Source organism: Aythya marila (genome assembly GCF_965140915.1).
Source record: "Aythya marila genome assembly, chromosome: 8".
Classification (NCBI taxonomy): Eukaryota; Metazoa; Chordata; class Aves; order Anseriformes; family Anatidae; genus Aythya; species Aythya marila.
Genome location: NC_139049.1, coordinates 28,978,320 through 28,995,015, shown reverse-complemented (window position 1 = coordinate 28,995,015; position 16,696 = coordinate 28,978,320). Strand labels below are relative to the sequence as shown.

At 38.0% G+C, this 16,696-nt stretch overlaps 1 protein-coding gene across 4 annotated transcripts in view; it reads right to left on the bottom strand.

The window, feature by feature from the left end:
* FGGY (FGGY carbohydrate kinase domain containing) overlaps positions 1 to 16,696 on the bottom strand; it is a 179,559-nt gene that overhangs the window by 82,285 nt on the left and 80,578 nt on the right. For all 4 annotated transcript variants that reach the window (XM_082766574.1, XM_082766575.1, XM_082766573.1 and 1 more), the window contains exon 6: positions 4,886 to 5,001. In XM_082766574.1, the coding sequence (XP_082622700.1) occupies positions 4,886 to 5,001 (116 nt within the window). The remainder of the gene's footprint in view (positions 1 to 4,885; positions 5,002 to 16,696) is intronic.

Sequence of the window (16,696 nt, the reverse complement as noted above, 5' to 3'; positions counted from 1 at the left end):
TCTGGCATCAAAGGCCTTGGAAAAGATAGAAAATTGGCTGAACTAATAGATTGACCATTTCCTTCTGGAAATCAAAGGAAACAACCTGTGGAAAAGGGAAAGCATTCTGAGCTGGGGGAAAAAGGAAAGCTTCTGAGGCTGTCTATAAGGATGAATGGGTAGCAGACCCAGAAGGGAATTTAAGCAGAGGGGTGTAGAAGGACCAGAGGGTGTTCTTCCTTACACCACCATCACCTGCAAAGTCAAAATCAAACATGAAAGAATTCTAACAGCCTTACTCTAAAGCCAATAAAGAGAAACTACAAGTTCGGAGACAAAAAACAGCGAGAGATGTGCTGCCTGAAGACAGGAATACAACTGATCTCCAGACTATGTGATGTGAAAATTCAGGAAAAAAAAGCAATAAAATTTTAAGAATGTTTTATAATTTTATGAAGAGGATTGGCAATGGTAATCATCTACAAAATCCAATCTTGTGACATCACAATCTGTGCGTGCAACAGTCATTTTCATTAGTATATTAATTTCAAGTACTCTTAAGTTCAAGGCAGACACTGAATTTCCATAAAACCTGTGAGATTTAAGCAATCCAAATACTTCCCTCAGTTCTGCCTCAGATGTTCACAAAGATCTTATAATTATCAGCCACGTATTTATTCGCTTTTGAGGATGTGGCTCTAGACGCCTACTCAGGAAAGGCTGGGAAGTGGGTTTAGAAAAATCATTATGTTGAAGGGCTGTATTTCCAAGAATTAAGTCTATTTACAATATATATATATAAAATGAATAAAATCAGTGTGCCATCACAGATGAAAGAAGGTAACAAGCTGCTGTTTACAAAGGATCAGTATTTCAGCCTTCAACACACAATCTATGAGAACGCTGAAACCTACCCTGCAGTACCTGCAATGTTCTCTCAGACAAATTGAGCCATTTTCAGCAAAAAAAAAGAAAAGAGACCTGGCATAAAATATTACCATTCAATAAAAAATCATTATTTGGTCCCTTAAGTAGCCCCTGAAGTAGAGGGTTGTGGTGGAAATTTATCAGGCATTTTCCTCCAAATGGAATACACGCTTCGGTACCCTAAGAGGTCTATAGTACATGAAATTTTAACGGAATTGTTAATGTCTTTCTAGGTTTTATAATACCACAAAGAGATACTCATCATGCACTTTCGCCACAGCAGATAAATGCTAATGCCTGTAGTACACAGCATTTTCACAGTGGTTTTGAATACAAGCCATCGTCTGCTCTCACGGTGGGCAAATTAATGAGATCAATAAATTTTGCAGTATTTCCAGATACAAATCTTTACCTTCGCAAAAATGCTCAGTAAATTCACAATGTACAGAAGGGACCACAAACAACTTCTTATGTGGATTCCCTGAAAGGTTAGCCTGCTCTGAGAAATGCAGAATGTCAGAGGCCTGGGAATTTTCATATGTGAACCCACACTTTGATGTGGGAAACACTGGTGGAAGATGCAAAAGGTCAGAAGTGAGGGTCACCCTTATCAACAAGGTTATATGTTAAGTTAAACTGAAACTACGAGAAGCATGCTACCTGGAACCACAAGCAGCGCTCTGATTACAGTAAATATATTTTTAAAGGGCAAGACATTTTAAAAGTGATGTTTAAAAGTGTATTTATCAGAATAAAGAAAAACTTACATTAAATAAGTTTTTCTCAGGTAATTTCCATAAATATTTTCAGTGTCGTGAAAGCTAATGCTACTTCAAAAAAACCTCTAGTCATAGCGATTCATTGTCTGATTGGAAACAATACTAGTATCAATTACAGATTTAAAAATGCACAGCTTTTTCTGCCTATTTTTAATTGGTAATTTTTCAAAAAAAAAATCTCAGCTAATTTTATCTTGTGATTTTTGCTTTGTTTACAACAAAACTATGATTCAGAGCCTACTGCTGCTAATCTTTTAGGACAGATATGGGAAAAAAATATTCTCTCTCTTTTCAATGTGAATGTGCAGGCATTAAAATCCATCCTTGTATTTGAGCTAAACAAACCTTGAGCAGAGGCATGTGGGCTTGGGCAAGCTCTACAGGAGAACAAAAAGGGAAATTCCACAAGAATTACTTCAGACTTGTTAGGGTTTTGTTTTTATTTTTATTTGAGGAGGAGTTTTTGACCATGTACAGTTTCCCTCCAACCTACTCCTACGGAGGTTATCTGTCAATTTTGGGCTCCTTAATCTGCAAGGCAGCCAAGTGCACTGCTTAGGATTCAGGTCTGTTGGGTGCAGCACGTTATTATACGCCTCCTGAAAGTGCACACGAGTTAGTTATACAAAAGGAAGGCAATTTGTTTAATGTGCTGAAGTTAACAGCAGCTGAGGTTGTTCACTTCATGTGACAGTGCCCTGAAGTGGTATTAGAAATATAGCCTCAGCTGAGTTTGTGCAAGGCATAAGCCTGGGTTTGCTGTGCTCAGTAGAGTGTCTGTGGGCTCCTGGGAGGAGGTCTGTGCAGCGATGCTGCCTCGCCACCACTGCTGACACCTCTGGAGCTGCTAGGAGCCTTGCTTCCACAAAATACAAGACAGTTTTAGCTGCAGATCGACCAGCGCTGCTGGAGTGACTGGCACTTCCCTGGTAGCTGCACCTACACTGTCCTGAGTAATTTAAATAAGCTGAGCTCATTCAAAGTACCTTTACCACGTCAAGTAATGCTGAACACTCATTAAACCAAACAAAAACCCCAACTTTCACCGGAATGATGTTACTACTCCCATACAGTGACACTGATAAGATTTGGGGTGGCAGATAAAACACACTTCCCCAGCACACAAGACAGACCTCAGACTTGTGGGGCAGCTTGGGGGCAGGGAATGAGTTGGCTTGTTCTGGTGTCTTTTTGTCTCCTTCTGAGGCTAGATCCTACCAAGAGACTAGCAGGCACAGCTTAGAAGTTGAACTTGAAGGAATTAAAGAGTAATTGCTGTCTGTTTTCCACATTCATACAGGGAGCTCCTTACTCCCTCTTCACAGGCATGTGAATGAAGGTCACTGTCCTGCTTTTAGATTTTATCGCAGCTGAGTATAATGAATGTAACAGCTTCCTTTTTGAAAAAAAGGCAAGGTCAGAAAAATAGGTCATGGAAATAACCATGTATTATACCTGAGGCCAGGTTTCGGCGCTATTATACAAAACAAGAAGCATCTTATACTTTAGATATACATAAGATAATGAGCCCAAGGATCTGAAAAGGTGAATTTTCAAGGTGCATTACAGTATGTACTTTTCAGAAGCTTCAAGTTCTAGCCTACAGTTTGATGTAATTCTCTAGGTCATATTCTGTTCCTCCAGTTCCAGCAGACATGTACCCATGTATTCTATGTGGAGTTTGTTGAAAATCAATGCAATTGCCCAGGGAACTAGATGCTTTTGCCATTAACTAAGGAATTATTGTTTTCCTTTCAAGAAGTGCCTGTCAACAGAAGCTAATTTACTGATTTGTTTTGTAAATATTGTGCTTTAAAAAATGTAAACCTGATATTTGAAATTCATTGTTTTTGTCTTGCCAAATTTTGAGCCATAGACAGATAACTTTTATGAGGCTTCCATCACTCCAAGGCCCTTTTTCTAATGACTACAGTATCATTTGAAACATGTATGTTTAGTTACTTAAATGGCAAATTGCTTTCCACTGCCTTTGAAGTACATTGCATAAATATTGAATTAAAACTTTAACTCACACTTCATAAATAATTTATTTTAAAAATACTATTCCATAAGACCATCCGCTGCTGAGATGTTCAATTTTCTGGTAAAAACATGAATTTATTGCAAGTCTTACTTTAATTTGTTGAATATTTGCTAAAAGCCACATGTGATAGATGTTACAAGAATTGTATTCAAACAAAAACCTCAGGAAGCTAAAAGTCTTATGCTCTAGTAGGTTTTAGACCTTTGCATAAGCTGTTTCAGTGGCAGGAGGAAATGTTGAAATCTATTCAAGGAAGCTTTCAAGTACAATTATCTGATACACCTGAAAATGGCTTATAGTACATTTTGTAATGATCAGAATAGCTTATGGATTTCTTTATATTTCATTTCCCTACAGTCCTCCCTTTGCCACTTCTTTTTCATGTTGCTGCATTTAAACTGCTGTACAAACTTGTTCAAAGTGCTAGACATAAAAAAAAAAAATCAAAGGAAATTTCAGATAATTAACTTTGATGAATGAGCATATTTTAATTCATGTCTGGTAATATTCTTGTTAATGACATGTCTGCTTAGGACATCCATTAGAAGTCCATTAACTTAACAGGGAAAGTCTAATAAAGTTATCCTGGAAATTTTCTGGTATATTAACATTATGGACTTTTAATGAATATCTGCTGTAGGAATTGCTATTAGCAAGGCTACCATTCTAATTAAACTTATGCTCTAAGAGAGTGAAGAAACAGCATGAAGATACTAACAAGCAGAAGTAGCACATTTTTGGAAAATTACTGTAAGAGAGATTGGTATAGGTTACAAAACGTGCTAATAGTAGCAGATATATATATATGTGTATATGTATCTTTTTTTTTTTTTTCTTTTTTGTAGCTTGCCATCCAATATACCAATATATTGTGCTTCCTTCATACAATCAACTGCTGAGGCTCCCCACTTACTTCTCTGTTATTGAGATTGAGCAGCAATGAAAGGCTAGGAGATACAAAATTGAAAAATAATTTTTCATGACAATGCCAAGTAAAAAAGTGTACTTTGGAAAGCTATTACCTATAGGCATCCCACCTTGTTATCAACCCATCTGAAGATTCATCCAGGCCTTCCACACTCCTGCTGACAATCACAGTAATATAGCTAAAGGTTTTTATATGTGCGTGTGTATAAAAGAATCCCCCCCAATATACCTATTTTTTCGTACTTATCCTTCACCAAATCTTCCAAACCAATGATATTCCAGAAACTGTCATCCCAACCTCCATCTGAAGTGTACGTCCACTTGCAAACTAACGTACAGAGGGACCTGAAAAGAGACAACATATGCACAGAATCAGGAAAATGAACACAAATGATTTTAAAGTTGTGACTAGAAAGACAGTTGTGCAAAATGATCTCTTCATTGACTGGTCAAAAGTTCCAAGCATAATGCTAATACCAAAACAAAAATATGTTACAATTTGGAGTGTATGCCTTGAGATAACCTTAAAAGGACCCTATGTTTGAGATTGTTTCCTGCTAACACAGCTTATTGTCTTGCCACTTCATTACATAAATAAGTCAAATAACAGGTCACACACATGCATAGAAGACAGTATAGCATGAACATAACAGCTCTTCAGCAAGCAGCTCGAGGAAAGATTCCTGCTTTTCCAGGCTGTACATAAATAGCAGTGTTTTACACACAGCGTGTCCTTAGAAAAACCTTCTATTACTTATGTTCAAGCTGAATTACAAGTTGCAGGACATGATGTATGCCCTGATAATTAGATTAAATAGCATTGCTTCAATACCTGCAGGTACAAAATGCCTTTATCAGGTGAATGTGTACGAGCGAAATCACATGCAACTACAGGAGCTTCTGTTACAGCATATGTTCAAGTACCACTATCATCGGGTCTGTATCTCAGCAGAAGCTGATGACAGACCAGTGACATGCTGAAATAGCATTAGCCATGATGCAAGTGAGTGCAACGTTAAGCTCTTGTTTCAGGTCTTGTTCCTGATAAGACGATGGTGAACTTCACTGTGACAGCAAAGCATCACAAGGGCAGAGTACAGGAGCAGAATATAAACAAAACACAACAGCATGTGTACAAACGCTATTGGAACAGGTTTTTTCCCCCTCCTAAAGTGATCCATATCCCCAACCTCCCATTTGCCCCAAAACATGAATAATGTTCTGGAAGATTTAGTATTTAACCAACTGTTGTCTGTCTGAACACTAAGAACCATCTCAGAACATCAGTATATAATTGTGCTTGAAAAGTCAGTAAAGTAGAAGGTATTAATAATACTAACTACGACTGAAAATTTCAGCTATCTTTAATCTTCAGAATACTGTTGAACCACCAAGAACAAGACAGCTGTGATGCATCTCTGAAACACAACATCATAACTGTTCTTGAGGAGAAAAGCCCCTTTAAGGGATTCATTCTTTGGTATCTTACAAGATAACTTATTTATGACTCATTTTCAGCTGAGGTGTACTTTCACAGATGTATACTTTTTATTAGGATTTTATAATCTCAGCAAGCATCTTCAGCACAAACTGAATTTTACCAAAGCGTCTGAACAGTTTTGCAAGAAAGAGATCAAATGCTTTAGTAAAACTAACACAAAAATCCTTTCTACAAAGAATATTTTCTGAATTAAAGCAAACCCGCCTTTTTTTTTTCTATGTGAACTACCTAGGGACCTAAGTAAGGAGAACTAAACTAAAAGTCTCATTGCATTACATATTGCTACGTTACCATAATACCCAGGAAAACCAGCCCTGGACAAGAATCCCACCACACACAAGGTACAAACACTGGAAGATTGCTGCCTTCAGAAAACTTAAAAATAAGACAGCAGCAAAGTTTAGAGAGGTGTCTGAAGCAAGCCAAGTATGTAAACACCTAGAACCCACACCTATAAACACATTGAAACCCAACTAGATACTCAAAATACTAACTGTGCAGTCAAACAGAGAGACAAAACATCTGCTGGTAAAGATGCCATTGTAGTTTATTATCTCTTTCCCTTTGAAAAGGAGGTTGCTAAGAGAATGGAGTCTGCTGCTTTCAAATTCAACAAACACCCCTGGCACAGCTTCCTACTCACCTGATAGAAATACCCTACAAACGATGTGACAGTGCATACCTCTCCTCCACTAAAACCCTAATAACAGAAACAAGGAAAGAAATCAGCAAACAGAACAGAAGAGAAGCTGTTTTTATTTATTAGATGCAAATCAAAAACTGCAGCTTCTAGACACTGATACGGTACACACCATACAGCCAAATGAGAACAGAAAGAGACTTTCCTCACAGCTAGAAAACTTCTGCAACTTGGATTCACCAAGTTTTGGGGGTTTACAATGAGAACCAAGGATGCAGAAGTGAGGGCAGGATTACAGAATCATAGAACGGCTTGGGTTGGAAGGGACCTTAAAATATTTAATGTCAATGATCATTGACAGTTAAGGACACTGTTCTCAGTGTATATCCTCTGAGCAGAAAAGATCATGCAATTATATGGACTTTGTATCCTCCCATTTTCTCATCCAGGACAGAAATGGGTATTTTAAATGCATAAATGCATCATGTTTTCCTTCATTCTGTTCGTCTGGAGTGACTTTTTTTTATTTCCCAAACAGAGGATTGCTGCTGTTCAGTGACATTCCCACTGCTTAAAAAGGTGCAGTGCCTTCTCTTTGCAAGAAGCAAATCTATTAATATTACCTGTCTTGGAAAAAAAACATACGGAGTTAACTATTTAGAGCCTTAACAATACAGTGGAGATTATTTCAGGGTTGCAGTTCAAACACTGTTGAAGTCTGCCTCCTCCTCTTCCCTCCCCCCCCCCCCTTTTTTTTTTTAAAGCAGTTTAGGAGTAGATCAGACAATTACAGTTCAGCGTCTGGTAGGAAAACAGAAAAACATATGACTGTAACTATAGCAATGATAATGTTGATATAAGAAATTCCAATGTCCAAGGATTTAAAAGCCAAACACAGAAATCTAATTAGAACCTTTGACAAAAACTGGGTGAATAAATAAATTGTATGCTGAAGAAAATACTGGGGGGAAAAATAAACATTTCCCCCAAATGAGCTCAAACATCTCATTTAAAAGAAAAATGAAGACACAATTTCAATGAAAGATTATTTCATGACTTTAGGGAAAATGTAGACATAAAGAGTGAAACAATAATGCATTAAGTTTTCCCAAATATGGTAAATATCAAACCATAACAATTTATCATCAGAACTGAACATGTATTTTTCTAATTAGATCAATGCTATGAACTGTTGCCACACCCTGAAAAATGCTCTAAGGATGACAGCTAAATGTCATGGCTTCAAAGATCACAAAGCAACTCCCTCTGAGTCTCTGTGCTTATCCAAAGATAAACTTAAACTGCCCTGCAAGACTCCAAAGAGCAGGTTTTAAACAAACAAGGGCTGGTTCTTCCATGCAGCTCACTCTCAGCAGCACTTCATTACATATATTACACCTATATACACATACATACATATATTACATAATTACATTACATATAGGCTCACTGAAATGGTGTGAGCAGGGGACAGGCAGACCGGCCCCATCCACTCAGTTCCAGCCTGTTGGAGCTTTCCTACAGGGTATTGCTGACCATATGAAACAGCGAGCCCGTAAGTGTTTTCATCCTGTCTGTATAGATTTATAAATGCAAAGTGCTTACAGAAAAAGGATAAATAACTGATTTCTAGTTTAATTTTTAACACAATATAGAAAATATGAACTGGGAAGGACATGTCTTCCCAAATGAATCAGCTGGCGTATCTATATAAGTGGAAGGTTTTGATATGAAGGCCAACCTCAAATCTGAGCTACAATTTATCTCATGCCACTAGGCTTTCATTTTCATGGTCACAACAAGAACCTCAAAATGCTTATTTTGTAAATACCATCCAAGGGTTTATGTTTCTCTGGGATTTAAGGTTCTTGTTCCACTCTTGCTGCTACTCATTTGCCACATAAAAAGTATATGTTTAATTAAATGATACAGCTTTCTACAAATCTTAAATATCTAAGAGAAAATAGTGTAACGCAGAAGGGCATTCTGCTCTCTTAGATCAAGAAACTCAGTTAAAGGATTTGAGACCTCTGTAAAAATAGATAAACTTTACGACATGGTTCAAAAGAACCTAGATGTGTTGGTCGGCCACCCACCTGATAAGGTGCTCTAATAATTACACACAGTTGCTCGATCCCAGAGAGCTGTATACACATGAAGAAAGAACAGCTTATTCATGTTTCTTCACCTTTGAATACAATGGTATAGATGCGTATCAGTTTTATTGCCAATCTCCCTTCAGCATATAACCCTGAGGAAGTGATAACTCAAATGGTACCTTAGGAAATCTGGATCCAAAGAGACTGGCCAGTAAAGAGGAAGTTGAGGAACCAAAGCATTTATTTAGCAACTCCTAAGTTTTATGAGATGAAGCACAGACATTAAACAGAAAAGTACTGATGTTCATAGATGTTCATTCTATCGTATTCCTTTTTTTCCTGATTATTTGGCTGTACTACCTCAATTATTTGGTCATAAACGACAGACTTGCAGCAGTGGATCCTGGATGAACCAGTTGCACAGAAGCCAATGCTCCCCATCCTTTGCCACCAGAGCCTGATCGGTTCAAAGGTGCTAAACTGAAAGGCAATAATCCAGGACACAATCCTCTCCTGACTGCCTCATCTCACACAGACCTTCAGAAGACAAGGAATGGAACCCCCCAGTAACACAGGCCATATTTAGCCAGGCTGACAGACAATGAAGTCGAACTCTTTTCTTCAAGCACATTCCAAATACAATGAAATGAAAGATTTCCTTTCTCTGTTCAGAACAAAAGATTTTGCTCAGAATATTCCCACTGAAAAGCAACACTTTCAAATGGAAAACTTTAATTTAAACCATATTTTCCAACAGGAATATGATTATGTTTAGAGTTTCTTACAAATTTTAGTCTACAAAGAGCGATAGGATCCTCCTTGCATCCAAGAGCCTCAAGAGAAAAAAAAAAAAAAAAAAAAAAAACTTAAAATTCATTACAAATTAGATTTGGCTGGGCACAGCATATTACACAATCCTTTCTGTTACAGTCTAGCTTTGAGTTCTTGCACATCTTTTGCTGGGAACTGGCTGTGACTATGCTGAAGTCCTGTATGACCAAAATCTTGGTATGTCCTCATTAAAAAATAACGAGGTTCAAAGTGTCTTCAGTGATTGAGCACCTGAGTTGCTCTGGCCATGCTCTAGTTGCCTCAATGCCCAACCTTTTGAAGGTTAGCGGGGGCAAATGGTCCTTTCCAGACAGCATTCTGGTGTTAGCAGTGTGTGCTCCAAGTTGGTTGATACAGACTCTGCCCCCATCGTCTTCCCAGTCTGAATATTCTCATGCACTCTGTTGTGCTCCTTGGAGAGATGGAAATTAGGTACTCATAGAAAAATGGGAAAAAAAAAAGGACTGTCTTAGTTATCTGCCTGAAAATGTATCTAAAATATAAAGGTCACAAAAAACTTCTCCACAACTTGAATATTACCTAGTGAAAAGTTGCCCAAGCTTTCTTTGCAGAGAGAGCACTTGCTGTCTCTGACAATAAAATACATTTTGGGCCATGTTCTATAATTGCAGTGGTCTTCTGGATGTCATCTGAATTTGGTTTATAGGTTAACAGAAAAGTCTTAACAAGAAGAGTTACAAAAAGAAAGAGTTTCTCCCTGAAAAGTGACCCCATAAGGAATTTCCATTGAAGATGGTTGGTACAATACCAGTTATCCTGGAAAGTGCTTTGGCCACCAGTTTTAAAGACAGATACCCTGTCTTGACCATCCTGAAGCGAATGGAAGCTTTACTCTTGATTCCAAAGCAAAGGGATCTGCTGCATTCATCCTAGTGGGTCAGAAATGAATTCAAACTAATTAATTCAATTCATTTTGCAGGCATCATTAAACAATGCAAGGGTTTAATCACAAAATGTGTTAAATGGAGCACTTCAATGAAAAATGTCCTTGCATCTTAGTCTCATATTGAGAGACTTGGTGGTGATGAACTAAAACCAACTGCACCTGCTAAGGACTGTACCCAAAGCTAAGCCCTACAAAAGCTGGGATGAAGTACTGCAAGGTCCCACAAGGAATAGTGTGCAGTAGGATAAAGTAGCCTTCTGCAGAAAGTTTCTGTCGGACAGATTTATTTAAAGCCACAGACAATCAAGAACTACAAAAGTTGTATGAGGTTCTGAAAGCAAGAATGAGACCTGAAACAATGGAGTGTGACCGTCACAACATCAAACATGTTTTTCCTTTTGTTCTGCAAACTTTAAATTTAAAGCAGATTTCAAATGCAAACTGAAATCCAGGGCTTAGGTTCTGCTCAAATGAACTTCTCCACATACAGACATCTGGACCAAGCTGTCAATGTCCTCCCAAATTATGCATCCCAGTCTTGAGGCTTTTTACAAAAACGAGCGATTCAACACTCCGTTACAGATCTAACTGTGGTTTTTCACAAAAATGTTCCAGACAAAAAATTAAGACATAGCACACATACTCTCACTGTCCAAGGTTTATATGAAGCAGAACTGGGCACTGGCACTGCAAAATCCTAAAACACAGCAGAGATTATCACAGAGCAATAGGAAAACAGGCAACTATTTTCTGCTCCATTATAGCTAATATGTTAATACCTGACCTTTTAAATAGAACCAGATTATTAGTTACATATACACCACTGTTGTACCTGTCACACCGATGTCTGCCTACCTGCTGTATTTGGCTGCTTGGGGGGAAACAGGAAAAGAAGAGGGTAATTTGTCCTGAGGGAACACTTCTCCGTAATAGGAGGAAAAATGTGACACCTAGTCATTTAGTCTTGGAGCATATAAAATGAATGAGATGCTGCCCATGTTAAGTGTTGGCTAAAAAGAATCAAAGAGCTGTGGGTTGAGTTCACAGCAGTGTAAGAAGAGCTGCACCTGTTGTCACTCAGTTACTACCGTAGATCTCCCGGGCAGATTAGTTTTAAACCACAGGGCCAAGTAAATCTGGGTGTGCTCCATTTCACATGTGCTGTCTGCATTTTACTCATTTCACCTATTCAACAGCTCTTTAATTGCATGTACACAAACTGAAACATGTCAGGGGCTGTTCCATCCATCCACCTAACCGTGCAAATCCCAAGTTCCTAATATTTACAACATGCTACTTTTTATTATTCATGCCTTTGACCTAAACCCTATGAAATCCCTGCTTGCCCAGACCCATTGTCTTCATACAGCAGTGCAACGTGACTGTTGCCTGACGAGGGTTTGCTTCTAACAAAGCATTAAACATGCCAAACAAAAAGACAGGTGGAGAAGCCGGTTCGGGACAACTAGCAGACACATTCCTATCGCACTCAGAGGCCTCCCCGTCCAGCCTTTGCATCTCTAAAGATTTAAACCCAGGCAAGAAAGGCAGCAAGGACATCATGGTAATCAGCAATACCAGTTCTACTAACTTCATTCTTTCTATGCTCTGGATAACATTTATATTAATAAAAAGTAGTCTGTTTGCCAGCTAGACTTTTAGAATTATTTAAATGTAAAAAGCAAAGTTCTCTCCCCTGTTTGAAATCTTCACTAAAACTGCACAAGAAAAAACAAAACAAAACATTTTTGTATGTATGCGTATATACACATATATATAAAACTCTATGTTGAATTTCCTTCCTTCTGCATGATGTAAAAGCCAGCATTTGCTAACAGTGAGGTCAATGCCCATTTTGTCATGTGTCACGTGTGAAGTAGGATTTAACTGCACATCTCAACCTGCAAGAGTTCATGTTCCTGAAATTATTTAAATCTTCCTTTCTTTAAGAAGTTTTCATTATCTCACTTTAAACATCTTCAGTATTGAGTTGTCCGTGAAGAAAACTGAGTCTCAGGAAGCAGCTCTTCAGTTTCAAAAAAGGGTTGGTAGAAAAGGCTGCATTTTCTTGCAAGTGTGGCAGTTTGGTAAAAGCTACAAATCCACAAAAATCACCAACCTAAATAACAAAGCTCACGACCTCTAAGCTGGATATGTTGAAACTAATTCAGATACTGGAATTTGATGATAATAAGACCTTCCCTTACACTTTCAAGGCAATTTCTTTTTTAGCCTTGTCTTTTACTGAAACCGCTATTGCACAGGCTTTTCCTTAAAATCTGTATTGAAACTATTTGATTGAATTTCAGCTAAGACATTATATGCCCTCCATTTCTTAATGTTGCTGGCTCAGTGTACTTCTATGGTCCTAAGTGATTCCTTCACAATCGATGAGACTGAAGCTTGATTAAAAAAAAAAGTAAACTTTTATTCAGCATAGCTTTCATTTAAAAATGCAGAACAGGTCTGTCTCCCTTCCTCTACCATAAATCTTCCTGGCAAAGCACAGTCCATGGAAGAGTAACGTATTGCTTTATGTAAGAGGAGGGCTCCAGCAAAGGCTGCACTCCTGGAAGCAATGCACAAATACAGCCTCCACACCTGGCTGCCAGCCGGCCCCATTTCAGTACCTGAAGTCCCCTACTCCATCCAGGAAGAAAATACAAGACAACAATCGCTTGTAGGACCATAACTTTGTTTCTTTGCAGACTTCTCCAGGATCTCAGTGAGAGGAGGCATTCAAGGCAAGATGTCTTACCACGGGCTCTCAGGCCTTGTGCAGGATGCAGCATGCAGAAGCAGGACTCTGAGCACACACAAACCTGCGTGCGTGCCGAAGTCCCACTCACAGCCCTTAGGAACAACCAGAATACAAGCGAGCAGGAAATAAAGTCTTTCCATTTGTAAGCCAAAAAATTAACATTATTTCTGTACAGGGGAGAAAAGAATAATTAACTCAAACCCCACTGTAGGACGTGGTGTTTGTGTTGCAACTCTTAGGAGGTTTTGATTGGCTTTTTAAATTACTGAATTTTCTACGCAAATATGTTGCTTACTTAAAGGGAAGGATTTTATTGCCTGAAAAATACAATTCACATCTGCAATTTTCTACACCCACATCTATAATTAATCTCCTCTGATTACAGCCACTCCCTGACAAGATTCCATGTTATATTTAAACACTGGATGCCACTCTGAAAGGAAAAAAAAAACACCACAGAACAATAGGATCATTTTCAAGGACTACATAGGAGTGTAAGGTTTAGAATCAGCAAAGTCCTTTAAATTGTGCTATCAACTGACCAACCCCGCCAGAGTGAAGAGTGACCTCCAATTACCACCATAATGGGCACAGACGTCTCTTGAGAAATATAAAGTGTAGATGTTTTCTCTGCTCCAAAGAGGTAAGAGATTGATGTTGTATTACACAGATATGCTTCAAACTTAATGACACATTGTTGGGGAAAGCACTTCTGTGACACTCACACTCTAAAGATCAGCCCCCATAAAAAAATCCTTCACTGGATAAGATATCTTCAAAAGGTAACTTTTGTACATCTTGCTAGAATTCTGAAAGCACACACACCCCTTTATATACATACAGATATTTATTTAGGACTGGGAGGATGTACATGTCTGTATTTTTTTTTGCTGAAATCTATTTAAGTCTCTCTTTAAAAAATATAAATACATGCTTAAAACAATGCAAATGGTGAAGAAGTCATAAAACAGAAGGTGAATCTGTTAACTAAACTAAACTGAGAACTACTTAACTAACTAAAATGAGAAGATATTTCTTTCGCTACTTGTAATAGTGTCCAATTAAAAAAAAAAAAAAAAAAAAAAAGACTGTTTCTATTTAGGAATACGCTATCAAAAGACTCAAAGCCTTAGACTTTTAAATTCAGTTTTCCTAGAAGTTATGTCATCAGACCTGAAGGGAAACACCCATCTCAAACACAACACGGCAAGTTAGATTAATCCCTTGTGTATATCCAGTAATTTTGGCAGATTCATACCAGGGATGCATTTAGCTAACCATGTTGAGTTGAACCAGAAATTACAAAATAAGAATATTTTATCCACCCACATATGCCTCACCACGTCATGAGGCAAGGGGAAGCAAACAGTCAGCAGACTGCCTGCTTTTTTATTAATTTCATTCTGTATTATATTACAGACACCCAACCAAGATTCAAGCCCATTGTCTTCAGCATTGTTGAAAAATACATAATGAGACACAGTCCTAGACACAAAAATGTATTGTCTAGACAAATCAGACATAGCATGTGGGTCTGGAAATATTAATCCATTCCCTCAAAAGATGGCAAATGGAGGAAAAAGAAATTGAGAGACTTGGCCAAGGGTCAAAGAGTAAATGTCAGTCGGACCCCTAAAATGAATCTTCAGTCCTGAGACTCAGTCCAGTGTCCTAGGCAAAAAGACACCATTCAGATACCATGATGCTGAACATGTTAACCATCTTCCTGTGCACGGCTACAGTCTAAATCTTTAAATATGAGAGTAAAAAAAAAAAAGTGTATACTTACATACAACTCTATTTCTTCTCCACTTTAAGTTTTAAAACTTTAATAAGCAAAAGAAAGGTTATAAAAATAATCCAAAAACAATAATGCAAATGAAAAGCAAAACTGGAAATAAAGCCCATGCATCTAGACAGTCCAGTCCGGCAGGCTGCCCTCTGGACAGACCTCCTGCCATTATGCAACACCAGCAGTATTTCAGTTCAATTGATGCAGAAAAAATATACTTTTCAACATCAGTATTTCAAGCAAACCGAACTGCAATAGTAAGTAAATATATTTCTAAATACAAACTCTTAGTTGAAATAAATATCTTCTCCTGTTACCCTCTTTAGACATTTAAAACTATTACACAATTAAACTTGAAAGTACTGGTACACGGAGCCAGTATACAATACAGCTTTCCTTTGAAGTCTAAACTTGGGCAAATTTACCATACTTCAAGGCTTCACCAGACATTCAATGAGAAAAGGCTACAAGTTACCAAGAGGAAGGAAGTTAGGTTTCAGACCAGCTCCCTTACTACTGTGTGGTTTTTGATAGAGCAAAATTACTCCCTTACAGTACCATTAATTTCTCCTAATCCAATAAGGGCAGCACACCACTACTCACACATCCACATGTGCATCACCAAGCACATCTGTCAGTACCAGCTGGTGCTTCAGCCACTGGTCCTCCCATGGCCACATGCACCCTCGTATCTCTTTGCTGTATTATAATAGATTATTATTCAACAGAATTGGCACCAATAGGGTACAGGAAGGTTGCAGTTTTTAGCTCCATTGACACTTTATTCTTCTGCCATATGAAAAGTGGATGTGGGAAATGCACCACCAACATCCATCTTCAGGGAACATAAGGACTTAGGAGGTATTTTGGACTTTTCCAGGGGTTTGGAAAGGGTGGCATGATGCTGAGGAAAATGTCTGGCCAGCAGCAGTGCAGACACTGATACTCTGCATAGTGACTGGGTACTACATGTCTCCATGCGAGTAATGCTACACTTTGTGATGTGGTGTGTATTTTTTTCATAAAATTATGCAGAATTAGACTAATGGGGGAAAAACAACAAACAACAACACAAGCAAAAAACCACCACAACAACAAACACCTTACAACCCTAACAATGATATTTTGAAAAATAAATATTTTCCAGAATTCTCTTCTCTAGTTTGCTATAGAAACAGATTTTACTAATTCATGAGTAAATAATACGTCTGTTCCTAACATTTTAAGTGTTGAGATTCTAATTTTGCATGGTACTTAAATATATGTATGAATATAAAGTCTTGAAGAAACGTCAGTAGAGTTAATGGAGCTTTTACCAGCTTAGGCAGGCATGTGCTGAACGACTGTGCTGAGCTGGAACCCAGGCTGTCAGGCACTTGTGGCCAAAGACTAAGTGAAACCAGAACAGAAGCAGGGAAATTGCCAAGAGTGCTGAAATAAAAGAAAGTTTTAGTAACTATATTTTGATGGAGACCGATCAAATTTCACACTCCAAACTACAATATTGAG